Genomic DNA, 21,292 nt, shown 5'->3' with positions numbered 1-21,292 from the left:
GTTAACTTACCAAATATTTTTAATATTGCTTATTTTTTTACGTACTACTCATTTAGGTGGTGCACCTTTAGGTTAACAACTTATACATGATTGGCATCAACTTTAAACGAAAAAAGGAAATGTTTCGTTTTTGTAATAAAGCAGCTTTTATAACTTTTATTATTATCTAAATCTATTTAAAAAAAAAACATTTTGCAATACACAAAGTTAGTTTAGGAAACACTGAAAATTAGTAAAAAGTTTTTACGGCAGCATTATTAAATATTCTAGGGCTTAATCATTGTAATACGTTACAAGAGATATAAAATGTTTTAAACAAAGATTGTTTATTTGGGGACTTTAATCCAAACTCACCACCACCGCTTATGATATTATGAATTGTCAAGAAACAAATACAACTTTATATAAAACGAATACAAATTTATATATTAAATATAAACAAAACTTTCTATTTATCATAAATAACGTCAATAAATTATGTGTTAAGTAAATGTTGCTTGGGTCTCAGTTAGTCTTTTTAAAAATTCTGAAAGTGCATCTTTTGAGGAGTCATTTCCCTATAAAAACAAAAAGAAGTGAAAACTATAAGCAATATAACAAAAAATATAACAACTACACAAAACATTACTTGATTATTTGTACAACACACACAAAATAATTTTAAGCTTCAAGACAATGTTTTTCCAGTAAATGCGGACTGGACATAAACCTGAAGAATAAATTGCTAGATACCCTTGATCCACATTTAATTGATACAAATGATTTGTATCAACTAATGGGTTCAAGTTTGGAAAATAGTTGAGAATATAATTTAGTCATAAATTTAATAACTCTTAACTTAAATTGTAGATTTTATCATTTTAAATAAATTTATTTTTACAAATTTTTTTATTAAATAACGTAAACAACATCATAAAAAAACAACAGGCTTTCTGTCAGCAATTTTAATTCTATTTGTCGAATATAACACCACTTAGTAATGTATTCTTTTTAAATAGCAAGAGTTTTAACTGTTAATATACAATTTGTTTTAACCTAATAGTTAAATTATTAATGTTAATTTAATAGAAGTTATTTTGTGAAACTGCTCCATTGATAACTGGAAAGTTGTTTTGCCTGCCTACCAAGCGCACTTTGACACGAGTGGCGCCAATGAAAAATTAGGTTTGTTTAAAATGAAGGATTGTATACGAAGGTTAATAAAGTAGAAATTAAAAACATTTACATTAAAAATATATTACTTTTTTAAGTAATTAAATTTTTATTTTCTATCATTAAACTAAAGTTATTTATAAAAGTAAAATCATTATGTTCATGCAAAACATTATGATTTGGGGTTATTCCAAAAAAAACATTCTTCTCGAATAATTTGGGTTTAATATTCATTTATATGTATTTATAAAATGTATATATATATGTAAGATTATATTATGTTTATGAATTTAAAAATGTAATAATATAATACGTTTACGCATTAATAATATATATAATACTATTATAATATTTATATCTATTTATATGTAATATTGAAGTATTTATTCATATGTGTTTTCTATAACAAGTTTTTTTATTTTGCAAACTAGATTTTTGGAATTTGTTACTTATAAAGTCAAGTAGTTTTTATACTATACTTTATATATAATTAGTTTCCCTTGATTAGTTTCTACTTTGTATTAGTACGTATTTTGTTTATGCTATGGTAATATAAGCTCATATCAACGTGGTAGTATAATTTTAAGTTACAATTAAAAAGCGTATATGATTCTACCAATAATCTTTTTCAAAAATATTTATTCAATAATTTCATTTCATTTTCAGATAATGAAAAAATTGAGTCAGAAATTTGATATAGCTACAAAAAATCAGGGAAAAATCTGCAAATATTGTAACCAAATGTTGAATTGCAAAGGTTCATTAACAAGCAATCTACGTAATCACTAAAAATTAGTTCATAAAATAGATATTGAAAATAAATCGGAAACGGTTAGCGAAGAAGATACTAACCCTTCACCTTTTTTAAAAGAAAAAATTATTATTTTAAATTTTATGAAAGTAAAAAATTGTCAAATATGACAAATATGAAGATCCTCTTTCTTATATTTGTAGCCAAGAGCATATTCCTATTTTGTCTGACAATTGCAAACATTTAGTTTTGTTTGCAATTGTCAGACATATCAAATTAAAAAAAGGAAAAGAGTTACATTTAATTCTTGACTGCAAAACAAGGTGGAACAGTTGAGGTGGAACAAGGTGGAACAATAGAGGAAACAGTTGGTAGATTTTAGCAGTAAAAGAATGTGGTTTTAGCATTGAATGATCTTGGTTCATCTTTTATGTGGAATGAGGCGCAATATTCTACACTTTTGGAATTTCATCAATTCTTGGAATCTAGCAGTTGAAGGCTTAGTATATTTGCATTTCTATTAAATGAACTGAAAAATTTAAAGTCTTAATAAGTTTGATATTATTAACGGCTTTAGAAGAACGAATTCAAGAAAGAGGACAAGTTGAATTAGCAACTCTTTAACTGTATTTGCAAAATCCTGTAAACATTTACGGCCTAGCAAAAAAATATTGCATACTTCCTTTAGCTTCAAAAATCAACATTACTAAATTGTATGAAAAGTTATCGTCTGCAATATTTCAAAATTCTATTGTGAACACCAATTCAGATCAAGGGAAACCAAAGAAAACACTCGTCAGAGTAAAGCTTTATTAAAAGAGGTCATGAAAAAATCAATTAAAAAGTTTCTTGAAGAGCCTGCAGAAAACCTCACTAACCCAAAGATACTGAAAGCTGAGTTTTCATTATTTGAGGCAACGCATAAAAGAACCAAAAACTTAGATTTGTTATTTGATGCACTTAAAACTATAAAACCAAGCTCAGTAGTCAGTGAACACATATTTTCAGTTGCAGGCAATTTTGTGTCCAAAATTAGAACAAGACTTAGCCACCATTCAGTAGACATTATATTTAAAAAAATCCTATTTCCTTAGTTAAAATTACAATAAGTAAAATAAAAAAAGTATATAAATTAAGTTTTTCTGATTATTCAATTTTTATAAAAAAATTTATTATAAAAATTGAAAAACCAGAAAATCGGTTAAAACCGGTTTTTTTTGGATATTTGGAATTTGAAAACTGGTTTTTCAAAAAGTCAGTTTTTGTCCAAACCCTATTATGATTTTACTAGAAAAATACTCTAACTAGAAAAAATTTTGACAAAAACATTTAAATGAAAAGGATATATATAAAGAAATGAAGATTAAAATTGAATAACCAACCTTTTCTTCGTCACTACTCCAATCCCAATCATCACCATCACTTTCTCCAGAAAATTCAACGGAATCAGAAAGCTGAGTACTTTTTAAATTATAATTAACTGGTAAAATATTATCTGTTATTCCTAAATATGAAAACAGAAAAAAAAAAAATTTACAATGATTTGCAATAATAATATCAAAGTCTGTATTTAACTAACAGTTACAAGAAGGTGCGTGTACCATTTTTGTTGCGAGTCTTATATGGTGAACTTAACGTACCACTATCAATCTGAAGAAAAAAGTACACAGAAATAATGAAATAAATATTAAACAAAAAAATCTAACAAAATGTACAAGTCAATAAAACTTACTAATAAAAGCTTGGATTGTAACACATCTTTTAGATTTTTAAGGGGAAAGTGTTGCTTCATCACAAGTTGTAGAGAATATGTAACTTTAAATAAATAAACTAAATATGGCGCCTCATGAATCTAAATAGTTGATAAAATCTCTTATACTACAAAATTTAGCAAATTTGATAAGCCTTAAAACTTTTATAAAAATTAGGCACAAAATATACATAAACTCTTTAATATTTAATTACATTTAAAAAAACATGAAAGATCTCAAAAAAAAATAGGAAGATATTTTTTTCATTGAAATCATATTTAAAATAAAATATTTCCAAAAAATTTTAAAAAAATGAGTTTTTTGCTTTAAAATAAATTCAAACAAAGTTTATTTTAATTATAGTATTTTACTCAAATCTAAAAAATTAATTTTTGTTTAAAACAATTATCAAATTTAATATAATTATTGCTTGTTTTAGAGTCAGTTTGAGTTTTTTTTTATGAATATTGAGAGAATGCCATAAACATGTATCTAAACACAAACAAACACACACACACACAGAATGAATAAATTTACGTACATATCTGTCAAAAAGAAGTCCAATAATTTCACATGATTGCAGTAAATCTGTGTTTGTTTCACTAAATATTAAAAAAAATCTATATATCAACATATATATATTTATATTTATATATATATATATATATATATATATATATATATATATATATATATATATATATACACATGCATACACACTAAATATTAAAATATATGTACATATATACATATATATATATAAATATAAATATATAAATATATATATATATATAAATATATATATAAATATATATATATATATATAAATATATATATAAATATATATATATATATTTATATATATATATATATATATATATATATATATATATATATATATATATTTATATATATACACAAGTATTCAATAATCTTAAATAAATACTACCTGATATACTGTAAGAAGAGAGCTTATAAAAAAGATCAGCATGCCAGACTTTATCAAAGAATTTAGAAATGTTGAGAGCGATAGCCTTAACCCCTCCATATCTATCTAATACATGATAAAACCAATCAGTTATTACTGTTTACAAATTAGCAGTAGAACAAGAAGATCGAAATCTATATTGATGATCAGTACGTAAGCAATTAGATTCAAGATAAGAGATTAAGTGTTAGTTTATTAAAGACTCAATCAAAAAACTTGCTTATGATAGGAAGGCTAATGGGATGGTAGTTAGACTAGTCAGATTGCTCTCCAGAATTTTTGAGAATAAGGATAACAGATGCCGCTTTCCAGAAGACTGAAAAACAAGAATCTGATAACCGCTAGTTAAATAGTTTTAAAAGTATAGACAACAGCTCCGGAAAAAACTTATGCAAGACTATAACAGGTATGTTGTCTGGACTACAAGTTGGAGAAGAGTCTAAGCATGAAATCACTTTAGATACAGAAACTAAAGTGATACGAATGGCAAGCAGTGGATCAACCTGTTTGTCAGTTATATCAGGTAAGATGTGATTAGTGGAATCAAGAGATGAGATTGATGAAAAGTTCTGTCACGTGAGGTAACAAAATCTAAACCATACAAGAGAAGTGGAAATAACAGATTTTCCCTTGTAATAGACACTGTTAAAGATTCTCCAAAAGTCTCAGGAGCTAAATATTTTGGATGTAATACGAGATTCTGTGACTTATAGCTTATAGAATAGCTTATTTTGTGACTTATAGACTTATAGAATAGCAAGCTTTGGCGTTAGACAAAACCTTTTCACAATGGTTTCTGTTATGGTGGTAGATATAGAAGTAAAGGTTACAAGTGGAAATTGCAGCAGCACAATGAGAGGAAAGCTATGGAAAAGAGGTTGATGAAAGGCAAAAGTTGTGGGCCTTAACACCTGCAGACTCACCGACACTAGAATTAAGCCATTCATTGTGATGAGCATTAAAGTCACCAACAACAACAATATTGACTGAAGAATAAAGAGAAAGGACTTGGTCAATTTGATCAGAAAGAACATTGAAAAGAGTGCAGTCTTGAGATGAAGGAGAGCAATATAGTACAAAGAGAAAAGTGATAGAGTGAAGTAATGCTAAACAAAAGCGTATAAAATAATAGTCTATAGATTTCTCCTGACAAATCGGTGAATTCTTATGAATGTAAATGCCCAGGCTAAGCATGTGACTATTGGAGTCTTAACGATATAACTTTAAGTGAGTTGAATAAAAGAAAAAGAAAAAAAAAAGAAAAAAAAAGTCTGTAATACAGATGATGGCAAAAAAAAAATTGAAAAAACTTTAATGTAATTGGTAGGAGCAATGTTTCACCAGTGTATGCAAGAAGACTAAAATCCAAAGACACAACTAAACCCAGTTCAATACTAGTTGAACTAAACAATGTTTTGATCAGAAATCTACTTTTAATGGCAGCAAAAAATTTGAGAAAGAAGACCACAAATCAATTTACATTAGTCCAGATCTAACAGAAGCACAAGGAAGTCTTTGTTTTTTTTACAATTTAAGAAAGAAAAGATTAGGATTTAAAAAAAAAGATTAGGAAAGAAAAGAGTCAAAGCAAAAACTTGCAAAAAACTCCCTCTTTCGATACAGCATCAGTGAAAATCACTTTGTGAAAATTAAACTTTAATAGTAAAAACTCAACAGAATCATTTCAGCCACCACCTATAGACAGACTCAGAGCTATGAAATGTATTTAAGTGCCACCTCTTTAGAAAATAAACTTGATGAATTTAAGGAGTTAGTAGACTTGTATTGTCTACAAACCATATCAGTTTGTGAAACATGTTTAAAAGCATCTCAGTTGTAAATCTAAATGACTATAATCTGTACAGAAGAGCATAGGAAGTTTTTAACTTGAGTAAAATCAAACAACCCTGAGCTACAGTTTATTTTAAAAACAACAAATACATGGTTGGTTGTATCTACAGACCAAATGATTTTAACATGATTTTGGTTTTGTTCTCAAGAAAATCAAATCAAATAAAAAAGGATGCAATGACTTACTAGCATTTCCCATAAACTATTTGGTTAAATGGATAAATCACAATTAGTAAAATTGAAATTAGTATGAAACATAACTTTTATCAAAACGTATCTGTATTTGTGCCAACATTTTAATTGTCAAATAATTCTGCAACCTCTAATTGTCAAATAATTCTGTAACCTGTAACCTCTAATTGTCAAATAATTCTGTAAAACTATTGATCTAATCAATTCAGCCAGAAAGCATCTGCACTATTGATCCAAGATTTATTCTTAGTTACATAAATAAAGATCATTTCATCATCTTTTTTAATCTTATCATTAAAAGTAAAGTTAGTAATCTACCTCACAGATGCTAAAATTTTGTTACAAAAAAGCTGACTCAAATAAAATCTCTGATTTTATAACAAATGTATATTAAGTACTTTAATTCATAACTTTATTGATTCAGAAAATATAAGATAAGCTATAATTCACTTTTTAAATGTTTTCAAATAAATAAATGTAGTAGTTTCTCAAATAAATAAAAAACAACAATAATTGTGTCATGGATCAAAACTAAACTTAGGTTCTCAAATAAATAAAAAACAACAACAATTGTTTAATGGATCAAAACTAAACTTTTAAATTTAAAAAAAAGAAAGAAAATTTCAGATACATGAACTATGCTCGAAAATGGAAAGATCTTACTCTGTGCAAAGAGTATAAACTTAAAACTTTAATTTAATATATTTAATTTAATATAAATTTAAAATAAACTTTAATTAGTTAAAAAATAAATTAAAGTAACATAAAAATGTTTTTGAAAAATCCAAACTGAACCCAAAGCTTCTATAAAAATATTTGAACAGGCAACAACTTGTCAAAGAATTGATCAGAGCCTTACAATAAGCTAATAGTGATCTCAAAAATCCTGAGAGATAGCTGATCTATTCAAAAAACATTTGCAATGTATTTTTTAATTGAAGAAAGAAATTTTCCACTTTTTACATTTGAATTTAACAAGAATCACTAAAAGTTTGTTGATCTAGATCCAAATGACATCAGCTAGGAAATGATAAACAAAAATCTTAAACAAAGGTCTTGATAACATGCATCCGTTTCTGTCTCAAAACTATACTGAAGCATTTGCTATTCCTCTAACGTTCCTCTTGTTATTTCTCTTTTGCGATTATTCTTAGAAATATGTGAAAATTATTCTCAGAAATATTTGCTACTTTAAAAAATAACTTCACTCATTACTAGTGTTTGCAGTTTCAGTTTGGTATTTATTTCTCAAATCTGATTGTGACCATATTAAAAGAATCCAGCACAAAGCTACTAAACTGGTATTATCAAACAAAATTCTTTCCTACGAAATAAGAACTAAAACACTAAATAAGAAATAGTAGAAAGGAGACAAAAGGGAGATCTGTTACAAATGTATTAAATTATGTACAATATTGACAAACTAGAAAAAGGCAATCATTTTTTAATTACTGAAAAGTTTTGCTCGAAAAAATTCCATTACTACTGATATAGTTATTTAAATATTGTTAGCTCTTATTGTAGTAAAAGGGCTTTTGGTTAAGAGAAGAGAAACTAAAATAAGAGATTATTACTAACATATAAATTTATACATTAACAACTCTTTTAGATAAAAAAACACATTTTTGTTAACAAACTACAAATGCAAATACAAAAAGCAAAAAAAAAAGTAAGATGAACAAAAAACTAAAAAATACCAAGTATTTGAATCAATGTTCTTTAATATCTTTTCACAGCTATGAAGAAATTATAAAAATCCAAATCATCGTAATAGAATTGTACAATTATAAAGACAATTTTGATCATACAAAAATTAAAGGGATCTCCAAGTGTCAAGACAAGTTGTGTTCATATCAAAGAAAATGTTTAAAAAAAATGTTTGGGCTAAATTTTTTAGATTAAAACTAAATAATTAATGTTGATCAATATAACTAAAATTGTTGTTTTTAAGTCTACTTCTCCATTTTTTCTTGGTTCTCAGTCTTTATAATATACCTTTTACCTTATTACCCTTTTATTTTTTTGACACAGCCAGCATGACAATAATGTTTATTTGTATAACTTTTCACTAAATTTCAAAAAATATTTGTAATACAATTAAAACAACATGTTTGGTTTGTTAATCTTCAGGATGATTTTTGAACTAATATATCTAATATAAATATAATATATATTTATATTAGATAAAGAAAAAGATTTTATAAAAAATATTTAAAAAAATAAAATAAATCTATTTATGTATTTAGTTTGATTTTTTAACATTAGCGTTATTTGTTGATTGTAAGGAATATATTTAAATAAACTTATTTATACATTTAATCAATATGTAATTTTAACAAGTATAAAGATTTATACTTGTTAAAAATAAATTGCGTTACTAAAATCACAAAACTGAATATTTTATTCTACTTATAATTGTGTCATAATTTAGTAAAAAAATATACAAATAAACACGATTTGCTGCTTGTGGCAGAAAAAATACTACATCAGGAATAAATAATACTACATCAAATTACACAACGATATCATATACTGAAACTGCTATGAATTAAACGCGCATGAAATAAAAGATCAAGTCTGCAGATTGCGGTGTATAATATGAAGGCTGAGAACCAAGAAAAAATATTGAAGGCAAACTTCGACTATTTTAGTTTCTATTGATAGACATTATTTATTTAGTTTTAATCAAAAAAATTTAGCCCAAACGTTTTTTAAAACATTTTCTTTAACATGAACACAACTTATTTTGGCACTTGGAAATCCCTTTATGAAAATCAAATTCTACATACATTTTTTAACAATGCACCTTTGAAGTTCTAAAACATTTTTAGAGCTCCATAATCCTTAAGACTCTATAGTCCTTAGGACCAGGGGGAATCCAGGATTCATTGGTGGTAGGTAATGCTTGGAGGTTTACTGAGGGGTGGATTTGGGAGCAGGTACTCCTCCTGAATTAGGGGGTTGGGGTTTGCCCCCCTGAGAAATTTTTGTAAATGTAAGAACAAGATAATCATTTTAATGAATTTTTCATATGAAACATTATGTCTTCATAATAATATCAAATAGCATGGAATTATATGTGTTGTCAAGCATGACCCTGGCATGAGTATTTTGTGCATATTTTGTTCCAAAACGAGTTGCATTGCAGTTTTTCCAATTATTTTGATCATTTATTTTAATGTGCATATTATTTATATATATATGACAAGCATATAATGACAAGCATATATAACAAGCATATAAATTACAAAATAGGTTAAAAAATACCAGTTTATTACAAACTAATGAAGTTAAAAGTTAATACCAATTGAAAGGTAATTAACACCAGTTGACTACAGTTACAAATTGATAAACACAGGAGACTACATTTAGTTTCATGCAGTTTCATAAACACAGAGCACTTTTTTATAACACAAAAGACTGTTAAGGTGTGATCAAAACAGAATCATTCATAAACATGTCTGTGTAAATTTTAATTTCTGGGTAAATGTAGATAAGGTCAAGACCAATTAAGCAATCATTAACTATAGAAGTAAATATACCATTACATTTCAAATATAGTTTATTTGATTGTTTGAGAACATTTCGATTCAAACCACCACAATGCACTCATTTGGGTAAAAATAAAAAAAATAAAAAGAATGACTGGTGTTGGGGGAGGAAGGGGGGGGGGAGTAATGCATTAACCACATAACCCCCATCCCCACCCCTTCCTGTACCTGCGTAAAACTTTATAATTTTTAAATTTTGTTAAAACTTAAAATTGAAAAGTCAATGAGGTGATTATAAATGAAGATATCATATAGTATTTGAAACAGCAAAGAGTGAGATGTACAACATGAACATACCTTATAAGTATAGCAGAAACATCTAAAGCATCATTTTTAACATGCAATAAAGCCATAAAGAACACTGGCATCAGTAGTATCTAAACTCAATTTACAAAAAACTGCCAAAACTTTAAAAACAAATATATATTGTTATCAATGCAAGTCCCAACCCAACCCCATGTTGTAATAATAAAAGGCTGTGTCAATATAATAAAAAACATAAATGCTCTATATATAATAATAATCACAATACAAATGAGATTTTCTTTAATTTTAATAGAAAAGTTAATATGCAGAACAGAATATACCGTATAGTTAGTGTCTCCACATGAACAATAATCAACCAAGTAACTTTGACAAGAACACAAAGTGTCCACAAGTTTCTTAAAAAATTATGTTAAGCATTAAAAATGAAAAAATTAATACAAAAACATAAAAAATTATATTTATATTTATTTTTTATACATTTAAATATATATTAATATTTTTATAAAAGTATATAATTATATTTACAGAAGTAAACTTTTTTGATTGATTTTTTTATGAAATGTTTCACAACAAAAATTCTTTGAACAAATATTATTGTTCCACATTAAAGGTTGTGTCACAGCAAAGACTATTGTTTTAACACAAAGATTATTGTGCCATAACAAAGAACTTTGGCATAACAAAGATACTTTCACAAAATAAATTTTGAGTCACAATGATTTTTTCGAAAAAATTCAAAAGAAAGAAAAAATGAAAAAGTTTAAAATAATTCACAAAAGATTACAAAATATATGCTAGTATATATAAAAATATATATTAAAACATTTCAATATTGATGAATCGAGCTAGCACACACTTGCTTTGCTTACAAAGTAATTTTATTAAACTGAGCACTAACCTTTTTTTCTTCAAACTTTTCATCCTCTGACAAACTACAGTCAGAAACAAAATATATGATTTCAATGTAAGTAAATAATTTCAAAACATCTTTGAATTAAAGAATTAAGAAAATAAAGTTAGAAAAAAAATATATAAAAAAAAGCAACCTCTCACTAGAAATATTCTTGTAACATTTGTAAAAATGATTGCTTATAGCCTGATGGATAACTCCAGATATCTAGGTAATTAATTCTTTATATTATATTCTTAAAAGTTTTAATTTACTACTAAATTTTTATGTTTAATGTACATAAAATTGATTTTTTCCTTTAACAAAAAAGAAAACTCAAAAAGTTAATTACAGGTTCATCAGAGCAGCTTGAAAAAAGTACAAGCAAAGATATAGATATATCTGATGTTTCCTTATGGAAGCATAATGATAAATTCTCTGCCACTTTTTCACACATGTCCATTAAACTGTCACAATCTTCATAACCATCTAAAAACTAAAGTGAAATATATGAATGGTTAGTTTGCAAACAGGTGTTGGAATGGTCTGGGTGTTATAAGCTGGGTAATATTAGCTTAAGCGATCAAAATAGGCTTAATTTGGTCTTTCAGTAGAAAGTATTTACCCACAGTTATGTGAGCAAAAATTATTCAATAAGTTGATTATAGAATAACTTAAAGATTATTATAAATATTTAAAAACATAAGTTATCCTTTTTTTTTATATAAAAATATATAAATGTATAAATAAATAAATGCATGTATATGAGTGTGTGTATATATATATATATATATATATATATATATATATATATATATATATATATATATATATATATATATATATATATATATATATATATATATATATATATATATATATATATGGTGCTTAAAGGACAATAAAATTTTAAACTTTAAAAAGTTTAAGCTTTAGGAAAGTTTGCCCAGTTTTCTTCATGAACTTGAATGTACTGCAGCTGCTCTTTGCTCTTGAATCAACCAGACTTCGCTGCATCCTGGATCAGGATAATTCCCCCTTTCTGCATGATCGTTGCTTACTTCTTGGTATTTCACAATTGTCTCTGCAGCCTTGAAGTAATCTTGGCTGTTTCATGTTTCTGCTGCAGCCAATACCAGTTTCAGGATGCGATAGCGACAACCAAAGTGGAGTAGAGGCTGCCCCAGTAGCTATTCATAAAGTACGCAAGCGCCAGAAAATCAACCAGTGTTGGAGCTGGTTGTATTGAAACACATACCAGACTAATTCCTTCAGCTCTCATTTTCATAAGGCATTATGTACTGCTTATGCCTCTGATTGACCAATACCTACAAAGTAAAGATCACCAACAAACTATGTATTATATAATATAAGAAAACATGTTTATTTGTTGGTACCTGCAGGAATCTTTGGAATATCCAAAGGTTTCTTACACCCCATTGTTGTGACAGGAATTGGCAAACTGTCAATCTCCTTTGTTTAAATTAGACCAATCATCAGTTTGGAATCCCAGTGAACTGAAAGAGTCATGTTGGGCTTGAAATCTTTAATAATTCTGGAGGTCAAGGCCTTTTCTGGCAGAGGTGTGGTGGCCCCAGAGGCTAAGCGGGATTTCTGCATGGGCTTTTCACTTTTTCATCTAAATATGGGCCTTTTGGCAAATTTTAATTTTTTCTATATTCTAAAGAATTTCCACAATCATTTAAAATATTTATGTTAGCACAAATTAAATTCTATTAACCACTTGATTTAAAGTCTTCAACTTTGAGCGCAATTATATTAGTATTTTGCATAATAATAATATTGCTCTGAAAACAAAGTAGATCTTTTAAGATGTATTGTGATATTTTTTTCATGAGAAAAATTATGAACCCATAAACAGTTTTTAACGATTGTAATGTTGACAAAATAAATTTAAGAAAGTGCAGACCCAACAATAATAATAGCTATTATTATTTTTGGACTTAAATTAACTAAATTTAAAATTTAACCGTAAAACATTTTCTTTAAATAAATTAAAAACGCAATACAATTACTATATAATAATTGTATTGTGTTTTAATTCATTTAAGAAAAATGTTTTGGTGTTAAATTTTAAATTAACTTTTATATAAATAAGGATCGATCTCATGTTTTGCATTTTTGTAACGTTTCGAAACAGATATAAACTTCTTTAATAATAAATAAAGTTTTTTATTTTTATACAGTTTATATTATTGTATGTAAATAAAGAAATCACTCGGTAATATCCTGTCCTCGGACAGATTAAAAAAAGGATGATGAACTGCTGAATGAAACTACATTATAAAAAATTTTACGTTCAAACTATGTCAATAACGGCACCATTATTAGAGCGGCATTTTAGCTGTTGTAAGTTTATGCAAAAGTTGTGTTTTAAGAAAATCAAAACAAAAACGTGGTCGCTGCATCGTGTTGTTACCATTTTTTATTTTGAAGTATTACAAACAATATTATTAATTATATATATATATATATATATATATATATATATATATATATATATATATATATATATATATATATATATATATTCGTATGGGTCTTTACATCAAGCATATATGGTAAAATCCCGCATATATAGGCCTTTTATTAAAAATCTCGCATGGGCTTTTTAGAGCCACCACGCCCCTGTTTTCTAGAGAAAATTTTTTCTCAAGTTCAGATTGATACATTCTTTTTTTAAATTACTCATTTTTCTCCATCTGCTTCTATTGTTGCTGCAACAATACCTTGTCTACTCATAACATGCAACCAGCTAGTCCTTTCATTCGCTAACATTCTATGAAAAACTTGCCTTCTTGATTTAAGCTCCATGGCTTCAGAATGTGTGATGTCAAACAATTTCTTAACTGCGGCTGAAAATGCAGCTTTGTTAGCTTGCTGTGTTGCACCAATCATTAATAGTCAAGTGTCTACAAGCATTTGCAAACTTAATTCTAGCTTTTTGATTCATTGGAGAAATGAAAGCTCTGAAGCTCTGAAAACCTGAAAGTTGTAACCCTCTTTAAATTGTACTTTTGAACACTAAAAGTTTCAGTTTTTGAATGGCATCATTAGCACTCTCAAAAGAATTCTTTTCATCGTGACAACTAATTTTTTTGTCATTAAAATGACATGTAGTGCGTTGTGTTACACTCTTATGTTTTTAGACTGGTTTTTTTAAATTGTTTAAATTTTGGACATACAATTGACTAGTTAATGGAGTACTTGGTGGCAAATTCTTTTTGATTCACTCCTTTATAATTTTTGATATGTTCTCAAAAACCTAAATTATACTTGTTTTGTACCATTATGAATGACCAATACCCTAGAAAATCGATTGTAAAACAGAAATCCAAAATATTAGAAAGTTCTCTTACTAAAACAAAAACTGTGACCTCAAATCAATATCATTCCTTATGATACTGCATAAATATCATACTGCAAAAATTTAATACTTGATTGTTTTTTTTCGTAGTTAAAAAAAAGTTTTAAATCCCACTATTTATAAAACAACAACTTTATTCATTTTCAGGTAGTCATATTATGTACAAATTTTTTCCTTATATGTAATATTAACAATTTAATTTTGTTAAAGAGTTTTTTTAAAGAAAAATACTGATTCAAAAAATGATGTTGAAAATAGAATTTATTTGGTTGCTAATGTTTTGATTGACAGTGTGTGTATATGTATACATATATATATATATATATATATATATATATATATATATATATATATATATATATATATATATATATATATATACACACACATGCGGTAGTGGTGTAGTGGTAGAGCGCTTGCTTTATAAGCGAGAGTTTGATTCCCACCACGTCCCTGGTAGTACTGCGCTCAACTTGTTTCTCCGCGCAGCGGTCTTGTTTGTCAAGGTTTGTGTTTTGGAGTTATAGAGTCGAGAGAGGGTTATAATCACAAGTATCCTCCTAATCTGTAGTGTCCTTCTCGGCCTTGGGGAGGTGAATTAAAATATATATATGTATATATATATATACAGTCAAAATCAAAAGTTTGGAACATTGCATAAAAAAACACAGTTTTTATTAAATTATTCATTTATTTTATCAAAATATATTAGTAACCATTACAATGTAATGGCACCTCATATCATGATTTTAGAGCAATTTTTTACAGTAGATAGCAAATACTGGAGATTGTATTGCTGGCAAGGCGGGTGTCTAACGCTTGTAAAACGACAGCCAAATTGTTTGATTAGTGATTCTTCGCTAAATATTACATCCTCCCAATATTCCACTGACCAATGCTTGTATTTTTGACAGAAGGCAATATGGTTTCTAATATCTTTTTAAGAAAAGCAAGATTTTTTTGCTGGAACATGGCTATTTAAGTTATATTGTTTGCACAAACATTTTTCTTCTAATTATCACAACACTTAGTGCAACACCAGCTGGGAATATCTCAGATAAAATTTCAGAAGCACCAGCAAAATGATGTTCTTTTCCAGTATAATCCAGATTTTTATTACAACAAAATAAAAATTTTTTTTTTACTTTTAATTTTTAATTTTTTCATTTACTAAAAAAATTGTTGGAACTAAATTCAACATTCAAAAATATAAAGTATACATACATGATATATATGATTTACTATTAAAAATTTATAATCATTAAAAAAAGAACATTTACTCATGAATACCTTGGTAAGTCCAGATTCAAAGCTATTTTTTTTGTCTTTAATAGAAATATTTAGCAAATGAAAAAGACACAAACATGAGCCATAGTAGAGAGGAGAATTTACAATTGAAACATTAAAAAGCTCAATTAAAAAACTTTTGTAGACTTGTTGAAACACTTTGATTATTACAGGAATCAACTAAAATAAAAAAATACAAAGTAAAGAAATGATTTTATACATATGAAATTTTTAAGATTTTAACTTCGCTGTTTAAAATTGGACATACGTAACAATATGCCAATAAATGTGTCAAGCAGAAAAATTAAGCAAAAAAATCACGGTCATTTCATAAAAGGAAATATAAAAATATATGGAAAAAATAAATAGCAAATTACCTGCAATGCCATTCTTCTAAGTTCCCAACGTGAATCTACTAAGCATTCAACACATTGAAGTAAAATCTAATTTAAAAAGATCAAAGTTGTTAATGAGGAATATTATTATTGCTGCTAAAAAACTAGTTCACAAACTCTCAAGTTTAAACCTGCTTTATGATAACTCTAAAAGAAACACATTCTTGTTTCTCTAACCAGTTTAATGAAACTTGATCCATTAAATATGCTTTACTGCTTACGCCATCTTAAACAGTAAATAAAAACTAAATTAAAAAAGGAAAAAACATGAGAAAAAAATTTAAAACTAAAAATTCAAAAAAAGTTGCTAGTGGTGAATTTAACATTCACAACTATAATTTAACTTGGTCTCAGATTGACATTGTACACCTACTTAAATTGATATTGTAGTTTATACGACTTTAAATATACAATGACTTAATAAATTCTATTCTTTAATTTCAATTAGTCATGAATTTCAATTTTAGCTCTAAGATTAACTTTAACTGCAAAACCAGATAATGAGGAAATTGCAAAAATATAAGTGAGGTAAGTTTAAAATAAGGTCAGGTAAGTGTAAAATGAGATAAGTGAGGTAAGTCTAAAGTAAGATAAGTGAGGTAAGTGTAAAATAAGATAATTGAGGTATGTCTAAAATAAGATAAGCGAGGTAAGTGTAAATAAGGTAAGTGGGATAAGTATAAAATAAGATAAGTGAGGTAAGTGTAAATAAGGTAAGTGGGATAAGTATAAAATAAGGTAAGTGAGGTAAGTGTAAAATAAGTGAGGTAAGTGTAAAATAAGATAAGTGAGGTAAGTCTAAAATAATATGAGTAGCTGTAAAATAAGATAGGTGAGTTAAGTGTAAAATAAGGTTTTATTCACAGCTTATAAAAAATATATTCTAGTTATAAGGAACAGTCAGAGAAGCAGTTTTCTTTGCAAAGAACAAACTGTCAATGTAATTTACAATCCTCTACCTTATAAACACTTTAATTTTAAAAAAAACATTTTTAATGAAAATAAAATAATAAATTAACTTTTTTTATAAAACATAATTAGTAGCTGCCTTGTTGCAAGTGAATTCATGATAAAATAAAATGTCAATCAAAAATATTGAAACCTGGTAATTCTGTAAAATATTAAATAATCTGGTAATTCTGTAAAATATTAAATAACCTGGTAAATCTGTAAAATTCACTACTTTGATCTTTTCTTCTAACAAAACAACCTAAATATATTATATTTAATTATAGTAATAAATTAATACAACCCAATACAACCCAACCCATTAAATGCTATATGGTTGCATACTCACTGGACAAATATCCTAAAGCACAAATTGATTATTTGGTTGATCACATATAAAAGATTAAACAAAGACACTGAATAAAATATGTTTGAAATGATATTAAAAGCGTTTAAGAATTTTTACAAAATATTCAAAAAACTTTCTTTTGTGAAAAACACAAAACTAGTGGTACCATAAAATTTTTATAGTAAAAAAACAATGACAACAAATTTAAAAAAAAATAGTGAAGAAAAAACTTGTCTTCTTTCAGTATACAATTGAAAACAATGACAACAAATTTAAAAAAAAAGTGACCAAATTGTTATGAATTTTATAAAAAAAAAGTGCATGATAAAATTAAAAATCTAGTCAATACTGGTAGCTAAATTTATAAGCATACAAACCGAAAAAAAGAATTTTTGTTTACATTATTTGACACATTAAGCAGATTACATCACAAGTGAATAGTTTATTATTTTTAATTAGAAAAAACTTGTCTTCTTTCAGTATACAATTGAAAACAGATTGATATACTCTAACTCATTTGAGTTTTCAGAACTCTTAGATCACAGCTACTAATGAACTTATTGGATTCAATTCACCAGATTTACAAGACTCACCAAATGTTAGTTTAAGAAATGTGATTATAATAAATATTTATAAAAATTATTATGATTTTGACCTTCAAATACTTTTATTTGCATCAATTATTTTAGCTCCAGTCTTCTTTTCAAAGTGTAGTATAATAATTCATTTTTACCAACTAATGTCTTAAATGTCACCAAACTAATATTTGTTTACCTCAGCAACTTCAAATCTCTCTCAACCTCTAACTAATCTTTCACCTGAACTTAACATTTCTTTTATAGCTTCTTATTTATATCCTTGACTATAAAAAGCGACCAAATAACAAAACAATTTTCTGTTTCATTATTTAAAATAATTTAGCGAAATTTCAAATTAATTTCACATTTGACTTTCACATGGTTGACTTTTACATGGTTAACTTTCACATAGTTGACTTACACATGGTTGACTTTCACATAGTTGAAAGTCTAATTTAAATCACAAAAGAATTTTAAAAGGTTTTCTTATTCTATCACTTTAGAAGTTAAAAAAAATGATTTATATATATGAAAAAGAAAAGATTAAACAACTTTATTTTATAGTGATAAAGTCATACATCAGAATGAGGCTCTTTCAATATTTTTGTTAACTGTGATGGTATCTATAAAAAAAAAAAAAAAAGAATTACAATTTACAATAATCTATTCAAACTATTATCAAATCATATACAAATCATGTTATTATGATATAAGATCTTATAAGTATATAAAGTAGGAGCTCAAAAACTACTAGCTTAAAAAGCAAGAGCACAAAAAAATTCAAGAGAAACTATTATAGCCTTAAAAAACATACTTCAGGTCTGTCAGGATTGTTGAACTTTTGTTTGGTATGCCAAAGTCCCTAAAAATAGTAAACTATATATATATATCTATATATATATATATATATATATATATATATATATATATATATGTATATATATTAGGGTGTGTCAAAAAAAAGTCATGTCTGAAAAAAAAAAGAGCCCTAGCTTATCATCTGCCCAGACCATGATTTAGTACTAAGGATTTTTTTTTTTTTTTTTGGAAAACCGTAAGGGTCCCTCCAGGGGGTAAAAGGGGCAATTTTTATAGCGCTTTGTACCATTTTTATAACTGTTTGGAGGAAGTCTTAAAATTTATATTTTTAATTTTTTTTTTTATATTTCTGTCTGTAAAGACCTATTTATTCTAAATAAAATGGGCTCTTATCTAAAAAAAAAATAGATAAAAATTTTAAATAGTTTTAAAAAACCTTAACTTTAGGGTTTTTTGGATTTTATAAAACCCATAAATATTTAAAAAAAATTATTGAAACTCATTTGAGTAGGTTTTATTTTTGATTTAGTTTTAACGCAGTACTATATTAAATTCACTTGTATTCAGCTGCAGGGTTTATTTTAAGAAATATAAAAAAGAGAGGGCAAGGATAGGGAACAAATAAATATTTTTTGGCAATAAAATAGTGAAAACCAACCAACCAATTTTTTTTTCTCTAACTAAAAAAAAAATTACAAAATAATAAAATTTCAAAAAACTTCAAAAGTAAAATTTTTTTTTAAATTAAAATCCCAGTAAATTAATGATTATCTCTATTTCAGTTATCTATTAAAAACAAAGCAAAATAGATTTTAAAAATTTTTTAACAAAAAAATGTAACTAGATTTTCTCTAGAAAGAAACTAGATTTGCTAGCGGCCTTTTCGTAATCAATTTTTTTTCTACTTTTTCTGTTTTTCTTGTAATTATTTGTAAAGAGAAGGGTGTCCTGCCTTTTCTCCTCGGAATTTGCTCTGTTTATTAGGTCTTGAACTAACTTAATCGCCCTCTCAGAGCAGTCATTAACAACATCAAGTCCCGTGACTGTTGCTCTAAATTCTAGATAAAAATCATTGAATTCCCAAAACTCTGGAGGTATCTTCATCCATTGAGTTTCTGCCTTTCCATGTCTAAGCATGTCAAAAACTAGCCACGACTTGTCTGTTATTAATGGAGCTAAACTAGGAGGCTCATCTTTACTGAAGTTAAGACTTTTCAATACAGATTGGTCCATTATTTGGCGCTCCAAAGGGAAACTGTCAATTGGACATCTTTGTAAACTATACAGTTTCTTGGCCATATCACCACGTTCCCTACATTTTTCATCTGCTAGGGCGAAAACTACCAAAGTGGGATCCAGATACCAAGTATGTCTGAGAATAGAGCTCACAACAGCCTGGGAGCCATGTAGATTCCATTCCTCAAACCTTTTCATTTGCCAGTAAGCTTTCATATCCTATTAAATAATATTAATAAATATTTTGATTTTATTCAATATTTCATTTTATTCAATAACAAGCCCTCTAACTTCTCAATAAAATACTAAAAGACCATATACCTGTGCTGGTGCTAAAGAGCTTAGCTCTGCTTTTAGAAACCACTCTGTATAGAATAGAGAAATGAATAAAACCATACCAGTTATTTCTTCTTTTTCATTGTCAGTGAGGTTTGGGATTTCATTCATTAAAAGATATAATTTTAAATAGTATAAACCTTTTCCCATGAATCTTGAATGATGAACTGGTCCGGGTAAATGAAATTTAAAGCTATTTGACGATAGAACCATTAAAGTAAGTTCAGCTAGCTCATGGTATTCTTTTCTAACATTTCCATCCTAAAAAGTTTTGTTATATTTTTAATTTGTTACAATTGTTTATTTTAAATATTTAGAATAAATAGAAACAAAATCAAAATTATAATAGCACCTTTTTAAAGATCTTTAAATTGATCACATTATTACAAAACTGAATAGCAGCTAATTTTTGAGTATATATCCATGTTCCAGGTGGTAATAATATTCTTTTCAGTTCCTTAGTTTCATTATCTATATTGTTCCAATTTTTTTTTAGAAATTCAAATAGTTTGTTTTGTGGACCAGAAGTTTTGTTGCTAGGGTAAATCTTCCAGAAATGAGTTA

The 21,292-nt window shown here is 26.7% G+C and overlaps 1 protein-coding gene across 2 annotated transcripts in view; it reads right to left on the bottom strand.

The window, feature by feature from the left end:
* Positions 1-405: 405 nt before the first annotated feature.
* The window catches only part of LOC101237868 (uncharacterized), a 48,853-nt gene continuing 27,966 nt past the window's right edge, over positions 406-21,292 (bottom strand). For both annotated transcript variants that reach the window (XM_065807911.1, XM_065807912.1), the window contains exons 14-30: positions 19,152-19,199; positions 18,916-18,960; positions 17,621-17,672; positions 16,594-16,688; positions 16,445-16,510; positions 16,071-16,247; positions 11,745-11,888; positions 11,550-11,620; positions 11,402-11,435; positions 10,824-10,898; positions 10,534-10,613; positions 8,383-8,421; positions 4,196-4,256; positions 3,636-3,755; positions 3,505-3,553; positions 3,286-3,407; positions 406-557 (exon numbers count right to left, since the gene is read on the bottom strand). In XM_065807911.1, the coding sequence (XP_065663983.1) occupies positions 483-557; positions 3,286-3,407; positions 3,505-3,553; positions 3,636-3,755; positions 4,196-4,256; positions 8,383-8,421; positions 10,534-10,613; positions 10,824-10,898; positions 11,402-11,435; positions 11,550-11,620; positions 11,745-11,888; positions 16,071-16,247; positions 16,445-16,510; positions 16,594-16,688; positions 17,621-17,672; positions 18,916-18,960; positions 19,152-19,199 (1,353 nt within the window). In that variant the 3' untranslated portion in view covers positions 406-482. The remainder of the gene's footprint in view (positions 558-3,285; positions 3,408-3,504; positions 3,554-3,635; positions 3,756-4,195; positions 4,257-8,382; positions 8,422-10,533; positions 10,614-10,823; positions 10,899-11,401; positions 11,436-11,549; positions 11,621-11,744; positions 11,889-16,070; positions 16,248-16,444; positions 16,511-16,593; positions 16,689-17,620; positions 17,673-18,915; positions 18,961-19,151; positions 19,200-21,292) is intronic.

The sequence above is a fragment of the Hydra vulgaris genome, chromosome 10 (genome assembly GCF_038396675.1).
Source record: "Hydra vulgaris chromosome 10, alternate assembly HydraT2T_AEP".
In the NCBI taxonomy this organism is placed as follows: Eukaryota; Metazoa; Cnidaria; class Hydrozoa; order Anthoathecata; family Hydridae; genus Hydra; species Hydra vulgaris.
The sequence above is the reverse complement of the archived record's forward strand: the minus strand, read 5'-3'. Positions and strand labels throughout refer to the sequence as shown.